The sequence below is a fragment of the Coregonus lavaretus genome, assembly GCF_964263955.1.
Source record: "Coregonus lavaretus genome assembly, chromosome: 5".
Classification (NCBI taxonomy): domain Eukaryota; kingdom Metazoa; phylum Chordata; class Actinopteri; order Salmoniformes; family Salmonidae; genus Coregonus; species Coregonus lavaretus.
Window position 1 is genome coordinate 57983141 of NC_139992.1, and position 27602 is coordinate 58010742.

Genomic DNA, 27602 nt, shown 5'->3' on the forward strand with positions numbered 1-27602 from the left:
CCAGTGCATAATGCCAACTGTAAAGTTTGGTGGAGAAGGAATAATGGTCTGGGGCTGTTTTTCATGGTTTGGGCTAGGCCCCTTAGTCCCAGTGAAGGGAAATCTTAATGCTACAGCATACAATGACATTCTAGACAATTCTGTGCTTCCAACTTTGTGGCAACAATTTGGGGAAGGCCCTTTCCTTTTCAGCATGACAAAGCGAGGTCCTTAAAAAAATGACTTTTCGAGATCGGTGTGGGAGAACTTGACTGGCCTGCACAGAGCCCTGACCTCAACCCCATCGAACACCTTTGGGATGAATTGGAACGCCATATTAATGCCCATGATTTTGGAATGAGATCTTCGACGAGCAGGTGTCCACATACTTTTGGTCATATAGTGAATGCATGAAAATACCCTCAAATAAAACATTCTCTACTATTGTGTCATATTGATCATTTGATCTCAAATCCAAAATGCTGGAATATAGAGAAAATTCAAGTTTTAGCTTCACTGTCTAAATACATAATTTAGAGATAAACTAGCCTAGATTTCACAATCCATATTAGGCACATTCAACATTGCTCTCTCTCTCTCTCTCTCTCTCTCTCTCTCTCTCTCTCTCTCTCTCTCTCTCTCTCTCTCTCTCTCTCTCTCTCTCTCTCTCTCTCTCTCTCTCTCTCTCTCTCTCTCTCTCTCTCTCTCTCTCTCTCTCTCTCTCTCTCTCTCTCTCTCTCTCTCTCTCTCTCTCTCTCCTCTCTCTCTCTCTCTCTCTCTCTCTCTCTCTCTCTCTCTCTCTCTCTCTCTCTCTCTCTCTCTCTCTCTCTCTCTCTCTCTCTCTCTCTCTCTCTCTCTCTCTCTCTCTCTCTGACCCCTCCCTCCAAAGGGCGAAGCTAGAGAAGATGCCGTCCATCCCGGAGGAGCCTGAGGTGCTGGACAACGAGGTTGATCGCTTTACCATGCCTGACTTTGTCAAGCCCCTGTACGACCTGGACGTGATTGAGGGCAAGGAGGCCGTGCTCAAGTGCAAGGTGGCCGGCCTGCCATACCCCACCATCGTGTGGTTCCACAATGGCAAGAAGATCGACAGCATGGAGGACAGGAAATGACACATTGTGAGTTGAGATTAGTACTATCAGTGCAGCTATATAAGTCCAACTGCAATTTTAACACTGTTTCATACAACATTAACATATTTTGTAAAACTGTCCAAACTTTGTACAATATTAAATGCACCATCATTCATAGATAAAGTTCCTATATTTGATTAATCAGTTGTAGTACAACAATGGTTTTTAGGCAACAGCTTGAATGCTAACAACGCACTTTCAGCAGGATATAACGATTAGCTTAACGCTATGATGTGCTTTGGGAAACTCACCCCTGTGCTGTTCCTCTCTTCCAGTCAGAGACATCCACAGCCTGGTCATCAGCTCTGTCTGCCACGCTCACGGAGGGGTATACAAGAGTGTCATCTCCAACAAGGTGGGCAAGGCCACCTGCTACGCCCATCTATATGTGACTGGTGAGGAATCCCAGATGACTTTTTGCTAATACTTACTTTAAGCCTAAAGGTATAATGCATTATGTTACAGTTATAATGCATTGTAAGACTTGTCATGTGCATGTATGGGCCTCATACTGCCTAAATACCAGCCATGTTGAGTCAGTTGACATTTGATCAACTTTGTCAAGATAGTCTGTTGCTGAATCCCAAATCAACCCCTATAGCCCCTACCCCCATGGCACTCCTGTAGATCTGAAAGGATCTGATAGATTTAAGCAACACAGCAATTACATAGGTTTGCCTCGACTGGGTGGAGTTTTTGCCATTTGCGGCCACCTAGCCAAGGGTTTATGGGCTAGAGGTCGATTTGGGATTCAGCATACTTTGATGCATGCGCAAGAGGCTCATTTTACCATTCCCCATTAACTTGAACTACAGTGTTGATGGAATAGGGGACCTGGGCTGCAGTCCAAATTCAAAGTAGACAGCTCTCGGCCCTAAACCCTCAGCCCTTGAATGACGTTTTACATCGTCACAACCAAGTGTACCTTGCCCAACCGAGGGAGAGTGATGATCGGAGAAGCAACGTCTTTGGTGGAAATCTTGAAATTGAGCTTAAAAACAACCAACATAAAGCTATTAATGTACCTAGAAAGCTAACGTAGCTAGCTAGCACTCCTGTCAGGTAGGCTAGCTAGTTTTATAATTTGGTAATTTATTCCCAAAAATATGTTTATGAAGCGAGCTATGTTTTATAGGTCCTGACTATGAGACTAAGCCAATTTGCCAACGCTAAAATCAATGTCATCTACACTACCGGTCAAATGTTTTAGAACACCTACTCATTCAAGGGTTTTTCTTTATTTGAACTATTTTCTACATTGTAGAATAATAGTTAAGACATCAACACTATGAAATAACACATATGGAATCATGTAGTAACCAAAAAAGTGTTAAACAAATCAAAATATATTTTATATTTGAGATTCTTCAAATAGCCACCCTTTGCCTTGATGACAGCTTTGCACACTCTTGGCATTCTCTCAACCAGCTTCATGAGGTAGTCACCTGGAATGCATTTTAATTAACAGGTGTGCCTTCTTAAAAGTTCATTTGTAGAATTTCTTTCCTTCTTCATGCGTTTGAGCCAATCAATTGTGTTGTGACAAGATAGGGGGGGGGTATACAGAAGATAGCCCTATTTGGGATCTTCTGTATACCCCCCCCCCCCCCCCCCCCCCCTACCTTGTCGAATTGCTGAAAAGAAACCACTACTAAAGGACACCAATAATAAGAAGAGACTTGCTTGGGCCAAATTGAAGATTTTTGGTTACAACCGCCGTGTCTTTGTGAGACGCGGTGTGGGTGAACGGATGATCTCCGCATGTGTATTTCCCACCGTAAAGCATGGAGAAGGAGGTGTTATGGTGTGGGGGTGCATTGCTGGTGACACTGTCTGTGATTTATTTAGAATTCAGCATGGCTACCACAGCATTCTGCAGCGATACGCCATCCCATCTGGTTTTGGCATTCGTTTTTCAAAAGGACAATGACCCAACACACCTCCAGGCTGTGTAAGGGCTATTTTACCAAGAAGGAGAGTGATGGAGTGTTGCATCAGATGACCTGGCCTCCACAATCCCCTGACCGTAACTAAATTGAGATGGTTTGGGATGAGTCGGACCGCAGAGTAAAGGAAAAGCAGCCAACAAGTGCTAAGCATATGTGGGAACTCCTTCAAGACTTTTGGAAAAGCATTCCAGGTGAAGCTGGTTGAGAGAATGCCAAGAGTGTGCAAAGATGTCATCAAGGCAAAGTGTGGATATTTGAAGAATCTTGTCTGACATGCCGAAAATGCAGCCGTGTTGATTAATTAGTTTGACATTTCGCGGCCACCGGAGTATGACACGTGACTGCAGTTTGCATTGATTTGTGGGTCATATCAACCCCTACAAGTGATCAAAGTTCTTCACTCGCTCCCTCAAGCAAAATCGAGGGCCGAGGGGCAACGTTAGTGTATTGGACCTCCACTTAAATGGCAATCAAACTGCATCCATTTCCGACGGGAATTCCCCCAAGGGAAAGTGGCTAGCGCGAGGGCTGAGGGGGTAAAAATAATATGTTTGGACTGCAGCCTTTGTGTTTCTAACAAACGCGCAAATCTATTATAAAATGTATATCCTCCTACTCAAGAAGTTAGTCCTTTACTGTAGGGTAGGTGGTAAAGGGATACTGTTTATTTGAATAGGAGGATATACATTTTATCAAAGATTTGCAGGTTTGTTAGAAACTGTGTATGAACACTTGTAGTGTTAAACACTTGTAAAATTAAATCATATATTTGTTACTGTTTGGTTATTTTCAGATGTTCTTCCAGACCCTCCAGATGGGCCCCCAGTAATAGAGGCGGTTACTGGCAAGACTATCACCCTGAGCTGGAAGAAACCCCGGAGGCTGGATCCCTCTATTGGTCATTTTCATTTCACTAGCAATTCTATAATTCAACATAATGTGGACTGTGGAGCCATGGTTCCCTGTATTTCAAGAGTTAGCTGCTAGACAGTTGTAACAGCACCCAATAAAAAAGAAAAATGAAGTTAAGGATTATGTATATCTTTACAGAATATTGAGTACGATGAGGCTGGAGGTATCACATCTATATCCGTAGTACAGGAAAACCATCTATACTGAAGTAAAATATAAATGCAACATGTAAATTGTTGGTCCCATGTTTTATGAGCTGAAATAAAAGATCCCAGAAATGTTCCATACGCACAAAAAACGTATTTCTCTCAAATTTGGTATACAAATTTGTTTACATCCCTGTTAGTGAGCATTTCACCATTGCCAAGATAATCCATCCACCTGACAGGTGTGGGATATCAAGAACCTGATTAAACAGCATGATCATTACACAGGTGCAGCTTGTGCTGGGGACAATAAAAGGCCACTATAAATGTGCAGTTTTGTCACACAACACAATGCCACAGATGCGTGCAATTGGCATGCTGACTGCAGGAATGTCCACCAGAGCTGTTGCCAGAGTATTTAATGTTCATTTCTCTACCATAAGCCGCGTCCAATTTCATTTTCTGCACAAACTGTCAGAAACCATCTCAGGGAAGCTCATCTACATGTTCGTCATCCTGACCAGGGTCTTGAGCTGACTGCAGTTTGGCGTCGTAACCGACTTCAGTGGGCAAAGGCTAATCTTCGATGACCACTGGCACGCTGGAGAAGTGTGCTCTTCACAGATTAATCTGTACCGGGCAGATGGCAGACGTGTGGGCGAGCGGGTTGATGATGTCAACATTGTGAACAGAGTGCCCCATGGTGGAGGTGGGGTTATGGTATGGGCAGGCATAAGCACAAATGCACTTTATCGATGGCAATTTGAATGCACTTTAGATACCATGACGAGATCCTGAGGCCCATTGTTGTGCCATTCATCCACCCTCATCACCTCATGTTTCAGCATGGTAATGCATGGCCCCATGTCGCAAGGATCTGTACACAATTCCTGGAAACTGAAAATATCCCAGTTCTTCCATGGCCTGCATACTCACCAGACATATCACCCATTGAGCATGTTTGGGATGCTCTGGATCAACGTGTACGACAGCGTGTTCCAGTTCCCGCCAATATCCAGCAACCTCAGACAGCCATTGAAGAGGAGTGGGACAACATTCCACCGGCCACAATCAACTGTTGCCTGATCAACTCTATAAGAAGGAGATGTGTCGCGCCGCATGAGGCAAATGGTGGTTCCACCAGATATTGACTGGTATCTGTGACCAACAGATGCATATCTGTATTCCCAGTCATGTGAAATCTATAGATTAGGGCCTAATGAATTTATTTAAATTGACTGATTTCCTTATATGAACTGTAACTCAGTAAATTTTTTGAAATTGTTGCATGTTGCATTTATATTTTTGTTCAGTGTAGTACATATTCAAGTTAATTCTGTTTGAATGCCATTCCAAAAGGTCAAAGTCATGCTCTGTCTACATGCATTCACACATATCAAAAATTTATGTTTGCCATTGCAGATCCCAACACGTTGATGTATGCCATCCAACAACAAGCGTTGGGCTCGATCCAGTGGACCATCATAGTGTCCAGTCTGAAAGACCCTTGCTACACAGTGACCACCTGCTCCAAAGGAGTCTGCTATGCATTCAGGGTCTTGTCAGTCACCACCAAGGCCTTTAGCAAACCCTCTCCGTCCACAGACCCAGTGCAACTTGTCAACAGAGGTATGAGCTGTCAATTGAGAGCAAAATGAATTGATGACTTGATGCTTATATTAGTGGCTGCTGGCAAGGGCTGGTTTAATACAATCTAAGCATGGATTGCACTCTGTCCTTGTCCAATGACTGCTGACAAGGCATGGAACAAATATGTCGTTTTGAAAATGTGATGAACTATCCCTTTAAAGAGATTTCATTTCTCCCAAGGTCCATATCTTCAGGAGGCTCCGGTGATCATTGATAAGCCAGACATAGTCTATGTCCAGGAGAACCAGTCAATCAGCATCGCCATCACTCTGAACCACGTCAATGCTTCAGTTACCTGGAAGAGGCAAGTCAAGCACTGTATCACTACAGCTGGTACACTAACAATAATGTATTAACATGGTCATTTTAAGCAGATGCTTAACATTTTAATATACAATTTAAATCATATTTAGTATACACTCAGTGTACAAACATTACGTGCAACTGCTCTTTCCATGACATAGACTGACCAGGTGAATCCAGGTGAAAGCTATGATCTCTTATTGATGTCACTTGTTAAATCCACTTCAATCAGTGTTGATGAAGGTGAGGAGACAGGTTAAAGAAGGATTTTTAAACCTTGAGACAATTGAGATATGGACTGTTTATGTGTGCCAAGATTTAAGTGCCTTTGAACGGAGTATGGTAGTAGGTGCCAGGTGCACCTGTGTGTGTAAAGAGCAGCAACGCTGCTGGGTTTTTCACACTCAACAGTTTCCCGTGTGTATCAAGAATGGTCCACCATCCAAAGGACATCCAGCCAACTTGACACAACTGTGGAAAGCATTGGGGTCAACATGTTACAGCATCCTTGTGGAATGCTTTCGACAACTTGTAGAGTCCATTCCCGACAAATTGAGGCTGTTCTGAGGGCAAAAGGGACGGGTGCAACTCAATGTTAGGAAGGTGTCTGTCGTGGAAATTCTACACAAGGGACAGTCGAAGTCAATCTTAAATTAATAATTGTTTATTAACAGTTAACTGGAGAGGTTCCAACAAACTTGATGTACCATAGTACATGTCTGTCAGGTGCTCTGTCGGGGCAGTCCCGTTAGATCTCTTATATACAGTGAGGGAAAAAAGTATTTGATCCCCTGCTGATTTTGTACGTTTGCCCACTGACAAAGACATGATCAGTCTATAATTTTAATGGTAGGTTTATTTGAACAGTGAGAGACAGAATAACAACAACAAAAATCAAGAAAAACGCATGTCAAAAATGTTATCAATTGATTTGCATTTTAATGAGGGAAATACAGGGATGCTGTAACATGTTGACCCCAATGCTTTCCACAGTTGTGTCAAGTTGGCTGGATGTCCTTTGGATGGTGGACCATTCTTGATACACACGGGAAACTGTTGAGTGTGAAGAATTGAGTGTGATTTGTCACATGTGCCAAATACAACAGGTGTAGACCTTAGAGTGAAATGCTTACTTACAAGCCCTTAACCAACAATGCAGTTTTAAGAAAAATAAGTGTTAAATAAAAAATAGGTAAGTGAAAATAAAAAAATAACAAATAATTAAAGAGCATCAGTAAAATAACAGTAGTGAGGCTGTATACAGGGGGTACCGGTACAGAGTCAATGTGCAGGGTCACAGGTTAGTCAAGGTAATTGAGGTAATATGTACATGTGGGTTGACTATACATAATAATAATAAACAGAGAGTAGCAGCAGCGTAAAAAGACGGGGTGGGGGGGGGGACAATACAAATAGTCCAGGTAGCCATTTGATTAGCTGTTCAGGAGTGTTATGGCTTGGGGGTAGAAGCTGTTAAGAAGCCTTTTGGACCTAGACTTGGCGCTCTGGTACCGCTTGCAGAGAGAACAGTCTATGACTAGGGTGGCTGGAGTCTTTGGCAATTTTTAGGGCCTTTTTCTGGCACTGCCTGGTATAGACGTCCTGGATGGCAGGAAGCTTGGCCCCAGTGATGTACTGGACCGTACGCATTACCCTCTGTAGTGCCTTGCGGACGGAGGCCAAGCAGTTGCCATACCAGGTGGTGATGCAACAGTCAGGATGCTCTCGGTGTTGCAGCTGTAGAACTTTTTGAGGATTTGATGACCATGCCAAATCTTTTCAGTCTTCTGAGGGGGAATAGGCTTTGTAGAGCCCTCTTCACGGCTGTCTTGGTGTGATTGTACCATGATAGTTTTTTGGTGATGTGGACACCAAGGAACTTGAAGCTCTCAACCTGCTCCACTACAGCCCGTCGATGAGAATGGGGGCGTGCTCGGTCCTCCTTTTCCTGTAGTCCACAATCATCTCCTTTGTCTTGGTCACGTTGAGGGAGAGGTTGTTGTCCTGGCACCACACGGCCAGGTCTCTGACCTCCTCCCTATAGGCTGTCTAATCGTTGTCGGTGATCAGGCCTACCACTGTTGTGTTGTCGGCAAACTCAATGATGGTGTTTGAGTCGTGCTTGGCCATGCCGTCATGGGTGAACAGGGAGTACAGGAGGGGATTGAGCACACACCCCTGAGGGGCCCCTGTGTTGAGGATCAGCGTGGCAGATGTGTTGTTACCTACCCTTACCACCAGGGGGCGGCCCGTCAGGAAGTCCAGGATCCAGTTGCAGAGGGAGGTGTTTAGTCCCAGGGTCCTTAGCTTAGTGATGAGCTTTGAGGGTACTATGGTGTTGAACGCTGAGCTGTAGTCAATGAATAGCATTCTCACGTAGGTGTTCCTTTTTTCCAGGTGGGAAAGAGCAGTGTGGAGTGCAATAGAGATTGCATCATCTGTGGATCTGTTGGGGCGGTATGCAAATTGGAGTGGGTCTAGGGTTTCTGGATAATGGTGTTGATATGAGCCATGACCAGCCTTTCAAAGCACTTCATGGCTACAGACGTGAGTGCTACGGGTTAGTAGTCATTTAGGCAGGTTACCTTAGTGTTCTTGGGCACAGAGATTATGGTGGTCTGCTTAAAACATGTTGGTATTACAGACTCAGTCAGGGACAGGTTGAAAATGTCAGTGAAGACACTTGCCAGTTGGTCAGCGCATGCTCGGAGTACACGTCCTGGTAATCCGTCTGGCCCTGCGTCCTTGTGAATGTTGACCTGTTTAAAGGTCTTACTCACATCGGCTACGGAGAGCATGATCACACAGTCGTCCGGAAAAGCTGATGCTCTCATGCATGCTTCAGTGTTGCTTGCCTCGAAGCGAAGCGAGCATATAAGTCATTTAGCTCGTCTGGTAGGCTAGTGTCACTGGGCAGCTCGTGGCTGTGCTTCCCACAGTTGAAACCCCCCCCCCCCCCCCCCCCCCCCACACTTATACTCCCCTATCATCTCGCCGATCTTACCGCAGAGTTACATGGTCAGGGAGTCAGAGGGCTAATCCCGAACACCCAGCAGACCCAATCTGGTGAGATTTGTATTGAAGCAAGACAAAAATAAAACACACAAAACAACAACAGCAATACACTTCTTCATATAGCACTCGAGGTGGGGAAAACTTCAATCCATTTGGAGTAACTGTCAACCATTACCAACATATCTTTTTTCCTTTTAGAGGCAGGCATGTGAAGAAAATCAAGTTGCATATTTACTCAAGGGCCCCAGGGGACTGGTAATTCCCCCTTTGGACAAATTATTCACATTGTGATTCATGCATCCAAAAAAAAAAACAACACTGCCTGTTAAATCAAAATATCAAATACAATTTGAATGACAATCCTTGATGACTCCATCTTAACTTAATTTTATTCCATAAGGTATTTCAAGGAGTAGTAAAATAGACAGAGACAGGTGTCCCTCATTCAGGGGCAGCGCTCTCTCTCTGTCCTTCTCGTGGTCCGAATCACACATAGAACTATTGCTAAATTATAAACGTCTTCCTAATTATTAGTGTTTACATAGCCCATTTAAATCTCACCCAATGTCTCTAGTCTTTCTAGTGAGGGTGATCAGGCCTCACCAGAAAGTCATAAGAGGTCAGAGGTCATTCAACCCCATTAAGTGAGTGTTTCTTTCCCTGTACCTCAGATATTATTTAAAGATATTTCAAACATTTTGTGTATCAGGTTTACATTGGGTTTTTCAGTACATTTCTTATCAAGAGAATTTACATGTGTGCAACCAAAACTCTGACAAGATACTTTAGAAATTTTCATTTGTGTGCCCTTTAAGGTGCATCCTTTCTAACCCGTGAAAAACCCACTAAAACCAAAATAAAAAGACCCCACACAATAAATCAGTATTACCCCACCCCTAACAAATATTAATTTGGTAAAAACAAACAAAATGGCCAGGCCTTACTTAATTTGGGAGCTCCCTTAACAACCGGATCCGGGTACCTTTATACTGTATAGTACACAGTCTCAATAACTGCTCTCCTAAGGCACCTGCCTCAGGAAGCCTTTCAAAGGCAGAGATACAGAATCACTGATAAACATGTCCAAAAAAAACTTGGTAGCGGACATTCCATCAGTTCTGTGAGAAAGAAAATAAACATATACTTAATTGGGTTTACTGCTTCTTGGGAAGAAAGTCTTGATAAAACCATGCGTATACATAATTATACATTTACATTACATTTTAGTCATTTAGCAGACGCTCTTATCCAGAGCGACTTACAGGAGCAATTAGGGTTAAGTGCCTTGCTCAAGGGCACATTTACGTCATTTAGCAGACGCTCTTATCCAGAGCGACTACAAATTGGTGCATTCACCCTATAGCCAGTGGGATAACCACTTTACAATTATTATTATTTATTTATTTATTTTATTTGTTTATTTATTTTATTATTATTTTTTTTTTTTTTGGGGGGGGGGGTAGAAGGATTACTTTATCCTATCCCAGGTGTTCCTTAAAGAGGTGGGGTTTCAAATGTCTCCGGAAGGTGGTGAGTGACTCCGCTGTCCTGGCGTCGTGAGGGAGCTTGTTCCACCATTGGGGTGCCAGAGCAGCGAACAGTTTTGACTGGGCTGAGCGGGAACCATGCTTCAGACACATCAGATGATAAGATGTCCCATAAAGCTGAATAGGCACCTTCTAAAGTAAACAATACCAGACCCCTCTCTTGTAATCTTATTATTTTTGACCTGTTGCATTGACATACAGTTCTGCACTAACTGTCCCTGGGACAAAAACTAGTCAAAATATGAAACCTGTTGTTTAACAAATCTGCTAGGACCTTCAAAAGTTGGTGCTGGCTTATCAGCTCAATATTCGTACTAAAAACATTTACTCTAATCTACTTAAATCCTGGACACAGTTCCATGTAATGGAAACAGATTATTGTTTTAGATGACATTACCTTCTTACTTAAATCACTGGTGCTACCCAAACTATAGAATTTAGTAATAATAATTGGAAATAGTCAAAAACGTCTCTTATTCAATTATTCATACCTCGGACCCAAATTTCCCACTATGTCCGTTACAGCCTGTTTGAGTTTAGTAAGTACTGGCGGCTATCTATTGTTCCACAGGAAACTTATCTCTAACGCAAACACCAGATGGCGGCCTCTAATTTAATATCAGTCCCAATGCTCAATCCCTTTGTTCATCATGTGACCTTGTATTGAAACATTTACTTCTTCAAATTACTAAGATATTGCATTATTAGAATGCTATCTGAAAGCCACTAATATTACCATTCACTGTGTTACTTTCACTAGTCTCCATATCTGTTTCCCTCAAATAGGACTCCCTTCTTCCCAATAGGAAGACCTTCTCAATCTCTACTGCTAATACACTCGGATCACTCTCAAACAATATTCTGCTCTTCCACCTATTGCAAGGTTTAAAAATAAACAAAACAAATATGATAACTTTCTCCATATTGGAAGGCATTGTTTTAATTTTAGTCTACCCTAACAATGTTACCTCTTAATATATATTACCAATTTCTGTTGGATATTCCGTTTCTGCTTCACACTTATTAAATGTATATTATTTTAAGATGAACATGTAATGCGCTGAATTTATAAAATACATCAGCCAATTCAGAAGGGAAGAGATAAACTTTGGAGGGAACTTCCTTTTTTAAGGTAGCTATGGAGACTATAGTCTCTTTCTGGGATCAACTTTCACAATAACTGGGCTGGCACTGTCTATCAGTCCCCTATAGATGGAGTGCTCTGTCCATAATAAGTCTCTACCTAGCAAGTTAAACTCTAGTAACCCATTATACATACTTAATACTTGTATTTTTCTCCCCAATTTTTTCGATCTTGTCAAATGGCTACACCTCCCCAACGGGCTCGGGAGAGGCGAAGGTGGAGTCATGCGTCCTCCGAAACATGACCCGCCTAACCGCGCTCCTTAACACGACCCGCCTAACCGCGCTCCTTAACACACGCCAGCTTAACCCAGAAGCCAGCCGCATCAATGTGTCGGAGTAAACACCGTTTAACTGGTGAGCGGAGTCAGCCTGCAGGCACCCGGCCCGCCACAAGGAGTCACTAGAGCGCGATGAGCCAAGTAAAGCCCCACCGACCAAACCCTCCCCTAACCGGACGACGCTGGGCCTATTGTGCGCCATCCTATGGGACTCCCGGCCATGGCCGGTTGTGGCATAGCCCGTGACTGAACCTGAGTCTGTAGTAATGGCTCTAGCACTGTGATGCAGTGCCTTAGACTGCTGCACCACTCGGGAGGCCCTACTTAATACTTTTTACACCACTTATGTACGTCTACGTGTGGGTGTGCAAGTTGTATATTATTCTTCAACGATTCTAAATGCCTACAATAACAATAACTTGTGCTATTATCAGTGGTTCAGACCACGTATACTTTTCTATCGTTACATCCTATGCACCATATGTATCTTCAACGGTTCTCTTGCCGCTACTTCCTATACATATAAAACACCTGTGCTCAATAACACTTGTGCTAGTAGTCTCAGACTACGATGGGCAGTGGTGGACGGAACCCCTAGATAACAGAACCGTAGATAACGTTATAGATCAAAAAACTCAGCTCACACAGAACTGGAAAACTCAGCTCACACAGAACTGGTTGGGGTATTCATTCAGACCTCTTTCACACCGGAGCTAGTCCTCTGACAGCTCTCATTCACTCAGGACTTAATAGCAAAATTTCAATCCTCTTATTATCCAAATTTCAATCAGTTTATAATCCACATTTCAATCTTTCTTGTTATCCAACTTTCAATCAGCTTATTATCCAAATTTCAATCAGCTTAGCACGTCCTTTCCACATTCACACAACTTTCACATCCACATTCACTTAGTACTATTCCCAAACACACTCGATAATCTCCCTTATTACCCATGTGCATCTATGCATCTTTCACATACATGTATAATAACACCACGTGCTATTAGTAGTGGCTGCAGACCACATAAACACTTCTCTTATAAATGCCTATAGACAGCTGTCGGCGGGGCTGTCCATGGTACCGTTACGCACTCACTCCAGTCTTCTCATAAGAATAGTGAATAGCCTTCTTTCTATAAGACTATGGGTACCTTTTTATGCGTAACTCGTCTTAATTTGATTGGTTTGATCATTTATTTATATTTTTATACAAATTCATTTAAATTGACTTACTGAAATTCAGAAGACATGTCCCTCTTTTGTTCGCGGATGATGTCTCCTCCTGGGCAGCTCATAGTAAGGGTCTGGGCGTGACTCGTCCTCTTTTTGTCAGACGGGAATTTCCCTCACGCTTCCATGCGCCACAGGTTTTCCTCGCAGACCCTCACTGGAATGCTCCGCAGGCAGAATCAGTTATCCTGTTTGTTGACGCCAAATTGTTGTGGAAATTCTACACATGGGACACTCGAAGTCAATCTGAAATGAATCATTGTTTATTAACAGTTAACTGGAGAGGTTCCAACAAACTTGATACACCATAGTACACGTCTGTCAGGAGCTCTGTCGGGGCAGTCCTGTTAGATCTCTGATATACTTACACAGACAAGTTGTATTTGCGTGATTTAGCTTATTCATCATTGATAATTAATTAATCATTAACTTTTTGGTTCATGCATGTGACCGACCGATACCTCACGAGGATTCTTCTCTCCAAGCTGAGATCTTGAAACTGAGGTATCCTTTTGTTCTCAAGACAAGGTTCTGGGCGTACTGCCAAATAGCAGATACTGATAGTGAGGATTCGTTCAATCAGTCACTTGCATGAACATAGATATTGGTTATTAGAAAAGCACAAACATAAAATGTTCCATCACATGTCCTTAATGTTTTGTACACTCAGTGTATGTGGCCCATGTCGGAATCAAACCCATAACCTTGATATTGCCAGCACCCAACACCACGACAATGGGATATGTAAGATGTCTTATTGTTCTCTGTGATTAGGAGTGGAGTGGTCCTTGCCATCAAACCTGGGCTGTATGAGATGAGTATGCCTGATGACGACCAACACTCTCTGAAGATCCTGAGGGTGAAGAGTGGTGATGTGGGTCAACTGATGTGTGTTGCCTCCAACAAGTTTGGCATCGACTCCTGCATCTTTAGTGTGGAAATGGCAGGTGAGTGTAATAATGACGGATTATGATAATGGATTGGATTTACAGTATGTACACTACCAGTCAAAAGTTTGGACACACCAACTCATTCAAGGGTTTTTCTTTATTTTTTACTATTTTCTACATTATAGAATAATAGTGAAGACATCAAAACTATGAAATAACACATAGGGAATCATGTCGTAACCAAAAAAGTGTTAAACAAATCAAAATCAAATTTATATTTGAGATTCTTCAAATATCCACCCTTTGCCTTGATGACAGCTTTGCACACTCTTGGCATTCTCTCAACCAGCTTCATGAGGTAGTCACCTGGAATGCATTTCAATTAACAGGTGTGCCTTCTTAAAAGTTAATGTGTGGAATTTCTTTCCTCCTTAATACGTTTCAGCCAATCAGTTGTGTTGTGACAAGGTAGTGGGTTATACAGAAAATAGCCCTATTTGGTAAAAGACCAAGTCCAAATTATGGCAAGAACAGCTCAAATAAGCAAAGAGAAACGACAGTCCATCATTACTTTAAGACATGAAGGTCAGTCAATACGGAACATTTCAAGAACTTTGAACGTTTCTTCAAGTGCAGTCGCAAAAACCATCAAGCGCTATGATGAAACTGGCTCTCATGAGGACCGCCACAGGAATGGAAGACCCAGAGTTACCTCTGCTGCAGAGGATAAGTTCATTAGAGTTACCAGCCTCAGAAATTGAAGCCCAAATAAATACGTCACAGAGTTCAAGTAACAGACACATCTCAACACCCACTGTTCGGAGTGGACTGTGTGAATCAGGCCTTAATGGTCGAATTGCTGAAAAGAAACCACTACTAAAGGACACCAATAAGAAGGAGACGTGATTGGGCCAAGAAACACGAGCAATAGACATTAGACCGGTGGAAATGTGTCCTTTGGTCTGGAGTCCAAATGTGAGATTTTTGGTTCAAACCGCCCTGTCTTTGTGAGACGCGGTGTGGGTGAACGGATGATCTCTGCATGTGTAGTTCCCACCATAAAGCATGGCGGAGGAGGTGTTATGGTGTGGGAGGGCGTTGCTGGTGACACTGTCTCTGATTTATATAGAAATCAAGGCACACTTAACCAGCATGGCTACCTCAGCATTATGCAGCGATACGCCATCCCATCTGGTTTGGGCTTAGTGGGACTATCATTTGTTTTTTAACAGGGCAATGACCCAACACACCTCCAGGCTGTGTAAGGGCTATTTTACCAAGAAGGAGAGTGATGGAGTGCTGCATCAGATGACCTGGCCTCCACCCTGACCTCAACCCAATTGAGATGGTTTGGGATGAGTCGGACTGCAGAGTGAAGGAAAAGCAGCCAACAATTGCTCAGCATATGTGGGAACTCCTTCAATACTGTTGGAAAAGCATTCCAGGGGAAGCTGGTTGAGAGAATGCCAAGAGTGTGCAAAGCTGTCATCAAGGCAAAGGGTGGCTGTTTGAAGAATCTCAAATATAAATTTGATTTTGATTTGTTTAACACTTTTTTGGTTACTACATGAGTCCATGTGTTATTTAATAGTTTTGATGTCTTCAATGTTATTCTACAATGTAAAAAAAATTGTGAAAATAAAGAAAAACCAATGAATGAGTAGGTGTGTCCAAACTTTTGACTGGTACTGTATATACAGTATATCTCTTTACTGCTGCTCAAAGTGCTTTGCATTGTTTGGGAGAGGAAACACTTCTCAGCCACTACAGTAATGGCTATTAAGAAGTTAGCTACTTTTCAAAATGCCTTGCTACATGCAGCAAGGTACATCGTCAGGAAATTTTGTCTGCTTCATGTTTTGTTTCCTTGCCCTGATACTTTGAGTATCGAGATACTGAGTATTGTGAGAACAGTATCTAAAACATTTTCATGTTTCCTCTCTGTAGCACCACCAACCTTTGAGTCCATCATGGAGGATGTGGATGTACACATGGGGGAGACGCCTCGCTTGGCTGTGGTTGTGGAGGGCAAGCCCATTCCCGACATCCTCTGGTTTAAGGTGCATACATGGTTACACATATATATTTGAGTGTGTATATCATTGTAACCCTTTATGAAGTTGCACACTCATGCCATATACAGTACCAGTCAAACGTTTGGACACACCTACTCATTCAAGTGTTTTTCTTTATTTTTACTATTTTCTACATTGTAGAATATAAGTGAAGACATCAAAACTATGAAATAGCACATATGGAATCATGTAGTAACCAAAAAAGTGTTAAACAAATCAAAATATATTTTATATTTGAGATTCTTCAAATAGCCACCCTTTGCCTTGATGACAGCTTTGCACACTTTTGGCATTCTCTCAAACAGCTTCACCTGGAATGCTTTTTCAACAGTATTGAAGGAGTTCCCACATATGCTGAGCACTTGTTGGCTGCTTTTCCTTCACTCCGCCGTCCGACTCATCCCAAACCATCTCAATTGGGTGGTCAGGGGATTGTGGAGACCAGGTCATCTGATGCAGCACTCCATCACTCTCCTTCTTGGTAAAATAGTCCTTACACAGCCTGGAGGAGTGTTGGGTCATTGTCCTGTTGAAAAACAAATGATAGTCTCACTAAGGCCAAACCAGTTGGGATGGCGTATCTCTGCAGAATGCTGTGGTAGCCATGCTGGTTAAGTGTGCCTTGAATTCTAAATAAATCACTGACATTGTCACGAGCAAAGCACCCCACACCATAACACCTCCCCTTCAATGCTTTACTGTGGGAACTACACATGCAGAGATCATCCGTTCACCCACACCGCGTCTCACAAAGACACAGCGGTTGGAACCAAACATATCCAATTCGGACTCCAGACCAAAGGACAAATGTAATGTCCATTGCTCGTGTTTCTTGGCCCAAGCAGGTCTCTTTGTCTTATTGGTATCCTTTAGCAGTGGTTTCTTTGCAGCAATTCGACCCTTATTGCCTGATTTACACAGTCCCCTCTGAACAGTTGATGTTGAGATGTGTCTGTTACTTGAACTCTGTTAATCATTTATTTGGGCTAATTTCTTGAAATGTTCCGTATTGACTGACCTTCATGTCTTAAAGTAATGATGGACTGTTGTTTCTCTTTGCTTATTTGAGTTGGTCTTGCCATAATATGGACTTGTTTTTTTACCAAATAGGGCTATGTTCTGTATACCCCCCCTACCTTGTCACAACACAACTGATTGGCTCAAACGCATTAAGAAGGAAATACATTCCACAAATTAACTTTTAAGAAGGCACACTTGTTAATTGAAATGAATTCCAGGTGACTACCTCATGAAGCTGGTTGAGAGAATGCCAAGAGTGTGCAAAGCTGTCATCAAGGCAAAGGGTGGCTATTTGAAGAATCTCAAATATAAAATATATTTTGATTTGTTTAACACTTCTTTGGTTACTAAATGATTCCATATGTGTTATTTCATAGTTTTGATGTCTTCACTATTATTCTACAATGTAAAAAATAGTAAAAATAAAGTAAAACCCTTGAATGAGTAGGTGTGTCCAACCTTTTGATTGGTAGTGTATGTACTCTATAGCTAACTAGTTTGATAACCAGAATGTAGCTACTCCGCTGATAACTGCTGAGAAGGTACATAAACAATGACTTGTAGTGACAGGACACTCTCCAAATTATGTTTCAAATTAGTTTATAATATAGTGGTCCCACTTAAAATTAATTGCAGCTTATAAAGGCTTCATAAAGCTTACATAAAGCCTTCATAAACACTACATAAATGTGTCACAAATCATCTATGACTGTATGTCATGCTTAATAAAGAGTTAATAGATGTGGCATAACTGTGTGACATTATTACCAATGTCAAATGTGACATAACCCACTATGTCGTATATGACATAAACCTTTGCTTCTTAAAGGGTGACATAAGCACAGCATACTAAAGGCTTTATAAATCATATTAAATTGAGGCATCACAAAACATCTATAACCTTGTCATACACCCTGCCGAAAGATCAGCTACAGAATGTTGGCACCATTGTAACAGGTTGTAATCAAGCCCTGGTCTCCAGCATGGGAACAGAATACCTGGTGGCTAGGTAGTCTCAGGTAGGACTACTCCATATCACACAAACACAAGCTTTGCAGGTCCATCAACCCATCTAAATTCCCCTCACACCCTACAGTAACCTGTGGATCATGAGATAATTGGCAGAGTGTTTATAATCTACTTCTTGACACTTAATGTACTGTCCTGTAATACTTCATTTGAAGTGAGACACCTTTGGTTATTCATAACACATCCATAAAGACTATATATCACTTGACACTGTACCCTCCCTATTCCTGACACAAGGGATGTAAAATAAAAATGTAAACAATACAAATACACTAAGTGTCAAAAGGTCCAGCAATCAAATCAAATCAAATTGTATTTGTCACATGCGCCGAATACAACCTTACAGTGAAATTCTTACTTACAAGCCCTTAACCAACAATGGAGTTTTAAGACAAATAAGTGTTAAGTAAAAAATAGATACGTAAAAATAAAAAAAGAAGAGAAATAGAAAAGTAACAAATAATTAAAGAGCAGCAGTAAAATAACAGTAGCGAGGCTATATACAGGGGGTACCGGTACAGAGTCAATGTGTGGGGGCACAGGTTAGTCGAGGTAATTTAGGTAATATGTACATTAGGGTAGAGGTAAAGTGACTATGCATAGATAATAAACAGAGAGTAGCAGCAGCGTAAAAATAGGGGTGGGGGGAGGGACAATGCAAATAGTCTGGGTAGCCATTTGATTAGCTGTTCAGGAGTCTTATGGCTTGGGGTAGAAACTGTTAAGAAGCCTTTTGGACCTAGACTTGGCGCTCCGGTACCGCTTGCCGTGCGGTAGCAGAGAGAACAGTCTATGACTAGGGTGGCTGGAGTCTTTGACAATTGTGAGGGCCTTCCTCTGATACTGCCTGGTATAGAGGTCCTGGATGGCAGGAAGCTTGGCCCCAGTGATGTACTGGGCTGTACGCATTACCCTCTGTAGTGCCTTGCTGTCAGAGGCCGAGCAGTTGCCATACCAGGCGGTGATGCAACCAGTCCGGATGCTCTCGATGGTGCAGCTGTAGAACTTTTTGAGGATCTGGGGACCCATGCCAAATCTTTTCAGTCTCCTGAGGGGGAATAGGCATTGTCGTGCCCTCTTCACGACTGTCTTGGTGTGTTTGGACCATGATAGTTTGTTGGTGATGTGGACACCAAGGAACTTGAAGCTGTCAACCTGCTCCACTACAGCCCTGTTGATGAGAATGGGGGCATGCTTGGTCCTCCATGCAGTCATGGGTGAACAGGGAGTACAGGAGGGAACTGAGCACGCACCCCTGAGGGGCCCCCATGTTGAGGATCAGCGTGGCAGATGTGCAATGCAATTACACTGAACATTACACAGGGCTGGGAGGAGTGTAGCTTGTCCCCGAGCTGGCGGATTAATGGTTCCTGCCTCTGCCTGCTGGAGGTACTGCATGTTGGTTTCAACCTTGAAAGTAACAACAAAGAAAGTTTAGCAGATCTGTTAGAAATGCCTTTGTCGCATCATCTGGATAAGGGCATTTCTGTGCTGCACTGAGAGGACAGATGGACTGTATTGTATAAATGGTCCTACTACGTGTTTTTATTTAGCCTGTATACTTACAGGTTGTATATATTAGGGGTGAATCATTTCCCCATTCATTCTGTATGATGATGGAGGCAGGATGGCAGGAACCACCTTCAGGGCCACATCGCCAAATGGGTCTATGGGGGAAAACAACATCTCAAATAAATCTCAAATGATTGATGTGATCAGTTAAATACACTGCTCAAAAAAATAAAGGGAACACTAAAATAACACATCCTAGATCTGAATGAATGAAATAATCTTATTAAATACTTTTTTCTTTACATAGTTGAATGTGCTGACAACAAAATCACACAAAAATTATCAATGGAAATCAAATGTATCAACCCATGGAGGTCTGGATTTGGAGTCACCCTCAAAATTAAAGTGGAAAACCACACTACAGGCTGATCCAACTTTGATGTAATGTCCTTAAAACTAGTCAAAATGAGGCTCAGTAGTGTGTGTAGCCTCCACGTGCCTGTATGACCTCCCTACAACGCCTGGGCATGCTCCTGATGAGGTGGCGGATGGTCTCCTGAGGGATCTCCTCCCAGACCTGGACTAAAGCATCCACCAACTCCTGGACAGTCTGTGGTGCAACGTGGCGTTGGTGGATGGAGTGAGACATGATGTCCCAGATGTGCTCAATTGGATTCAGGTCTGGGGAACGGGCGGGCCAGTCCATAGCATCAATGCCTTCCTCTTGCAGGAACTGCTGACACACTCCAGCCACATGAGGTCTAGCATTGACTTGCATTAGGAGGAACCCAGGGCCAACCACACCAGCATATGGTCTCACAAGGGGTCTGAGGATCTCATCTCGGTACCTAATGGTAGTCAGGCTACCTCTGGCGAGCACATGGAGGGCTGTGCGGCTCCCCAAAGAAATGCCACCCCACACCATGACTGACCCACCGCCAAACCGGTCATGCTGGAGGATGTTGCAGGCAGCAGAACGTTCTCCACGGCGTCTCCAGACTCTGTCACGTCTGACACATGTGCTCAGTGTGAACCTGCTTTCATCTGTGAAGAGCACAGGGCGCCAGTGGCGAATTTGCCAATCTTGGTGTTCTCTGGCAAATGCCAAACGTCCTGCACGGTGCTGGGCTGTAAGCACAACCCCCACCTGTGGACGTCGGGCCCTCATACCACCCTCATGGAGTCTGTTTCTGACCGTTTGAGCAGACACATGCACATTTGTGGCCTGCTGGAGGTCATTTTGCAGGGCTCTGGCAGTGCTCCTCCAGCTCCTCCTTGCACAAAGGCGGAGGTAGCGGTCCTGCTGCTGGGTTGTTGCCCTCCTACGGCCTCCTCCACGTCTCCTGATGTACTGGCCTGTCTCCTGGTAGCGCCTCCATGCTCTGGACACTACGCTGACAGACACAGCAAACCTTCTTGCCACAGCTCGCATTGATGTGCCATCCTGGATGAGCTGCACTACCTGAGCCACTAGTGTGGGTTGTAGACTCCGTCTCATGCTACCACTAGAGTGAAAGCACCGCCAGCATTCAAAAGTGACCAAAACATCAGCCAGGAAGCATAGGAACTGAGAAGTGGTCTGTGGTCACCACCTGCAAAACCAGTCCTTTATTGGGGGTGTCTTGCTAATTGCCTATAATTTCCACCTGTTGTCTATTCCATTTGCACAACAGCATGTGAAATTTATTGTCAATCAGTGTTGCTTCCTAAGTGGACAGTTTGATTTCACAGAAGTGTGATTGACTTGGAGTTACATTGTGTTGTTTAAGTGTTCCCTTTATTTTTTTGAGCAGGGCAATAATATGTTGAATTCCATAATAAACAAATAAAGTATGATGTCAAAAGCATCATTATGATAGGCTTAGTATATCTTTCATATTATCTTACCGTTAGAAGGGTTTCAGCATCTTCTGCGAGGTCACTTGCCCTCTCCTTCTCCTATGGAAGACAACAACTTACGTCCGATGCCACTCTGTCACTCATAGCCCGTCACAGGTCACTCCTGCATTTGAAGAAACATAAAAGATAGATATTTTTAAACAATGTCCAAGAATGAATAGATGGATGCTCAAACCATACATTTTATTAAAAGTCTTAAATGAAAGGTCTCTGTCTGTCCTAACCTGTCAGCGATGTCGGCAGTTAGTGCAGCAGTCTGGGGATGAAGTTGTTGAGGAATGGGATGAGGTAGAGGAGGAGGGCATCTCAAGCATATGGGTTTGTGGGGACAGTTTGGGTCTCAGTGCCTTCCTTGGCTACCTGGAGATTTTAGTAAAAGAGATAAGAGTCAAGGCAACACAAGAACCAATGCAATAACAACCAATGCAAAGCAATTCATATGCTGCATCTCAATGCAATAAAAACAAATGGAATGCAATTCATACATTTCATTTATGAGATTACAAAACAAATAGACCTAGCTAGCTAGCTAACTGTTTTCTGAGCTAGACTCACCTTCAATATCTTTATCAGGATTTTCTACTCTGTTGTCCTGCACAAACAGTGTCTGTAACAATACAAAAGTAAATATTATAGAGACAGCTTAGGCCTTTTTCATTTACAAATCTCATTACATGAGTGTGGCTATGAGATATACAGTGGGGAAAAAAAGTATTTAGTCAGCCACCAATTGTGCAAGTTCTCCCACTTAAAAAGATGAGAGCGGCCTGTAAATTTCATCATAGGTACACGTCAACTATGACAGACAAATTGAGAAAAAAATATCCAGAAAATCACATTGTAGGATTTTTAATGAATTTATTTGCAAATTATGGTGGAAAATAAGTATTTGGTCACCTACAAACAAGCAAGATTTCTGGCTCTCACAGACCTGTAACTTCTTCTTTAAGAGGCTCCTCTGTCCTCCACTCGTTACCTGTATTAATGGCACCTGTTTGAACTTGTTATCAGTATAAAAGACACCTGTCCACAACCTCAAACAGTCACACTCCAAACTCCACTATGGCCAAGACCAAAGAGCTGTCAAAGGACACCAGAAACAAAATTGTAGACCTGCACCAGGCTGGGAAGACTGAATCTGCAATAGGTAAGCAGCTTGGTTTGAAGAAATCAACTGTGGGAGCAATTATTAGGAAATGGAGGACATACAAGACCACTGATAATCTCCCTCGATCTGGGGCTCCACGCAAGATCTCACCCCGTGGGGTCAAAATGATCACAAGAACGGTGAGCAAAAATCCCAGAACCACACGGGGGGACCTAGTGAATGACCTGCAGAGAGCTGGGACCAAAGTAACAAAGCCTACCATCAGTAACACACTACGCCGCCAGGGACTCAAATCCTGCAGTGCCAGACGTGTCTCCCTGCTTAAGCCAGTACATGTCCAGGCCCGTCTGAAGTTTGCTAGAGTGCATTTGGATGATCCAGAAGAGGATTGGGAGAATGTCATATGGTCAGATGAAACCAAAATAGAACGTTTTGGTAAAAACTCAACTCGTCGTGTTTGGAGGACAAAGAATGCTGAGTTGCATCCAAAGAACACCATACCTACTGTGAAGCATAGGGGTGGAAACATCATGCTTTGGGGCATTTTTTCTGCAAAGGGACCAGGATGACTGATCCGTGTAAAGGAAAGAATGAATGGGGCCATGTATCGTGAGATTTTGAGTGAAAACCTCCTTCCATCAGCAAGGGCATTGAAGATGAAACGTGGCTGGGTCTTTCAGCATGACAATGATCCCAAACACACCGCCTGGGCAACGAAGGAGTGGCTTCGTAAGAAACATTTCAAGGTCCTGGAGTGGCCTAGCCAGTCTCCAGATCTCAACCCCATAGAAAATCTTTGGAGGGAGTTGAAAGTCTGTGTTGCCCAGCGACAGCCCCAAAACATCACTGCTCTAGAGGAGATCTGCATGGAGGAATGGGCCAAAATACCAGCAACAGTGTGTGAAAACCTTGTGAAGACTTACAGAAAACGTTTGACCTGTGTCATTGCCAACAAAGGGTATATAACAAAGTATTGAGAAACTTTTGTTATTGACCAAATACTTATTTTCCACCATAATTTGCAAATAAATTCATAAAAAATCCTACAATGTGATTTTCTGGAAAAAAATATATCATTTTGTCTGTCATAGTTGACGTGTACCTATGAAAATTACAGGCCTCTCTCATCTTTTTAAGTGGGAGAACTTGCACAATTGGTGGCTGACTAAATACTTTTTTCCCCCACTGTAGCTACTCTAGTACATTAGGGGGATTTCTATTTAGCTGAGCATATTAGCTAGCTAGCTAGCTATATTTCATTTTGATATAGCTAGCTATGCTGCTAGCTATCTAGCTAGCTAATGTTAACAATTGCTGTGAAGTCAACAAAATTATTTGAAATAACTATTTTAGTAGCCATGCAGGCATGTACACAGATAGGGATCTACTTATGCCGGAGTACCTGCCCCTTTGCCCTCCCACTCGCCAAGTGCCCTTTTGGGTGGTGGTATAATTATTATTTTAAAGAATGTACAACGTTTTTCATATTTGACATAGTGTCACATTCGACATTCAACATTATGTCACATTTGACGTTGGTTGTTATGTCACAATGTTATGCCGCATTTATGAATCCTTTATAAAGCATGACATACTGTTGTAGATTATTTTTGACATTTATGTAGTGTTTCTGAAGGCTTTCTGAAGGCTTTCTGAAGCCTTTATAAGCTGCACATCATTTAACCTCTACGGGATCGGTGTCCCGTATACGGGACGGTTGAGCTAACGTGCGCAAATGTGATTAGCATGACTGTTGTAAGTAACAGAAAACTCTCCAGGACATACACATGTCTTATATGGGCAGAAAGCTTACATTCTTGTTGATCTAACTACACTGTCCAATTTACAGTAGCTATTACAGTGAAAAAATACCATGCTATTGTTTGAGGAGAGTGCACAACAACAAAGAACTTAGCACGTCAACTGGTTTGATACATTCACATCTGAAGGTAAATAATGTACTTACATTCAGTAATCTTGCTCTGATTTGTCATCCTAAGAGTCCCAGAGATAAAATGTAGCATAGTTCTCTTTGATAAAATCCATTATTATATTCAAATGTTGGAACTGGGTTCTACAGTTTGAACTCCTGCTGTCTCTGGCTCCACACCCACCCCGCCCGGCCATCTAGATGTGTGAAAGTTAGTGTATAAAATAATGATCCATCATGTATGACATTCCTGGGAATGTGTAAACTTATATTTTGTATTACCATATCATTTTTGTATGTTCTCTATAGTTATGTACTTGAAAATGTATCAATTGACCAATTCGGCACATTTGGGCAGACTTGATACAAAATAGTCCACTATTGCAATGAAACGTTGCACACACACTGCTTCCATCAAGTGGCCAAAATCAAAATTGCGCCTAAACTGCAATATTATATTGTGGCCTTTCTCTTGCATTTCAAAGATGATGGGACAAAAAATAAATAAAAAATACGCACGTTTTTTTGTATGTATTATCTTTTACCAGATCTAATGTGTTATATTCTCCTACATTAATTTCACATTTCCACAAACTTCAAAGTGTTTCCTTTCAAATTGTATCAAGAAATGCATATCGTTGCTTCAAGTCCTGAGCTACAGGCAGTTAGATTTGGGAATATCATTTTATGCGAAAATTGAAAAAAAAGGGTCTGATCCTTAAGAGGTTAGAGGGCAACTCCACCACTTTTCAACCTTATTTTGATTATCTCCAGCACAATTCCATTGTCTACATATGTGAAAATGGCACATTTCTATTTTTGTGGAAATAAATATAAAGTTAAAAAGTTCTACTCGATGACATCATCAAAAGTTAAGACATTTTAAAAACAGTGCTTTTTAAACACTATGAGATTCTTGGTAACGTGGGGAGCAAGAAAATACCCTCCATATGGCTAGAAACTACTTGTAAGTTTTGAAAATCACTGTTTTTGGGGCTTTTAATCCTACCCTGTGATGTCACAGAGAAGTATTTTTTAGGTCATTTCTTGTCTTTTTAACCACAGATCATATAAATGCACTATTTCCACATATGTAGACAATGGTATGGTGCTGGAGATAATGAATATGAGGTTGAAAAGTGGCAGAAGTTCATTTAAAGCGGGTCCCACATTAGTAAATGTATGTTTATTTTCATGAAATGCGATGAATTCCATAGTGACATATTGTTACTTTGTTTTAGGATGATACATTGTTGTGCGAGAGTAGTCACATCACCTTTGTGTATGATGACAACGAATGCTCCCTTGTGCTGCTCAACACAAGTCCAGAAGATTCAGGGGTGTATACCTGCACAGCCAAGAACCTGGCTGGCTTTGTGTCCTGTAAGGCTGAGCTCACCGTGCTCACAGGTAAGCCTTAGGGTACCATTCAATCAAATATGCATTCCAGTATTGACACAGAGGAATAGTCGTCTGATGTTTTCAGACCTCAAAGTAGACAAATTATGAGATATGTCCACATCCCAAGCCACCAATTGTATCGTTCCAGCTACGTATATGCCTTAATCCCCAAATGAAAGGAAAATATTAGTACCGTCTAATTTCCTGGTTGTTTTATCCTGTGATTATCTTTTCTATTCATTTGGGAGATTTGAGGAGACAGCTGGATCTACACAACCGATGTCTAAGGATGTGGATTTTTCTTGACATTAGACTACTCGTGAGGCCTAAAAACATCTGACAAACTTTAATTTTGGAGTGAAATGTCGGTTTATCATTGCTAAGCAGATTTACCTGAAACTGACCCCGTGCTTGCATCTAATACCGCTCACCAAGGACACTTATTAGTCAGATTGTTGAGATGCCGCTATGTAGAGGCAGATGTAAATTAGCAGTTGGGAATGTGATTAACACAGGCTACATTGTAATTGTGTCCTCACTTCTGTGCTACCTTGTAGTTAAAGAAGACAAGGAGGATCCAATGGAGGACAAGGAGACCGTTCTCAGGAAGATGCGCCGGCTGACTGACTACTATGACATCCACAAGGAAATAGGGAGGTGAGGCATCAGTTTGTAAATAAAGCTAGAAAAAAAAGAGCGATATAAACTAGATGGTAATTTTCCATGAAGACAAATTGTGGGACTTGCTTTAATTCTTTACAAGTATTTTTGTGGTAGTGGAAGAAGAGTTCTGATTTTAGATTTAAAAAGCAGAGAAGTAGTGTAAGATTTCATGCGCTCTAAGTTTTTGTCTAACTTGTTGGGAAAGTGGTCAAAGTAGCTGATTTGTGTCAAAAGTCACAATAGACCTTGTTCTTCGACTGCATGAAAATACATGTTTCTGGGTTGAAAATTCCAGATCACTTTCCCACAAACAAACAGTTTTCAGGAATTATCAATGGCGTGTCACACATACACAGCTTCGGCACACCCTGCGTGAACATTCGTAAACTAACAGGCTCGTGTTCAGACGATGTGATCGGGTCTGTAATGTGATTGGGTTGAATATTCATAAAACTTACCTGGGAATGAACAGCGTCTCTCAGGGTTTCCTGACAACGTGTACTGCAGGGAACACACACTGTTGTGTGTGTGCATGTCTGAAAAACTCCCGATCACCTCTTTCCCACCGAATTGAAACTCTTGCAAACCTACAATACTCACTCTCCCACCTCATATAAATCCCAGAAACCCTGCCGTGATGAAGGCATCAATGGCATGCGTACTAGGTGATGAAAATGCTAGCTGGAAAATGCTAGCTAATATTATTGCTAATTTACTACACCAGCTGCAGTAGTCAACACTAAAACAATCTTTAGGCTTGTTTAGAAAATATACCATTACTCTGTGT

General features: G+C 42.3%; 1 protein-coding gene across 1 annotated transcript in view; it reads left to right on the top strand.

The window, feature by feature from the left end:
* The window catches only part of LOC311129463 (striated muscle preferentially expressed protein kinase-like), a gene marked incomplete at both ends in the record, with an annotated part of 180847 nt that overhangs the window by 105904 nt on the left and 47341 nt on the right, over nt 1-27602 (top strand). The window contains 10 exon segments of the mRNA XM_084161756.1: nt 869-1083; nt 1086-1097; nt 1388-1507; nt 3855-3959; nt 5542-5748; nt 5950-6073; nt 14063-14235; nt 16126-16238; nt 25993-26161; nt 26710-26809. Coding sequence (XP_084017882.1) covers nt 869-1083; nt 1086-1097; nt 1388-1507; nt 3855-3959; nt 5542-5748; nt 5950-6073; nt 14063-14235; nt 16126-16238; nt 25993-26161; nt 26710-26809 — 1338 coding nt within the window.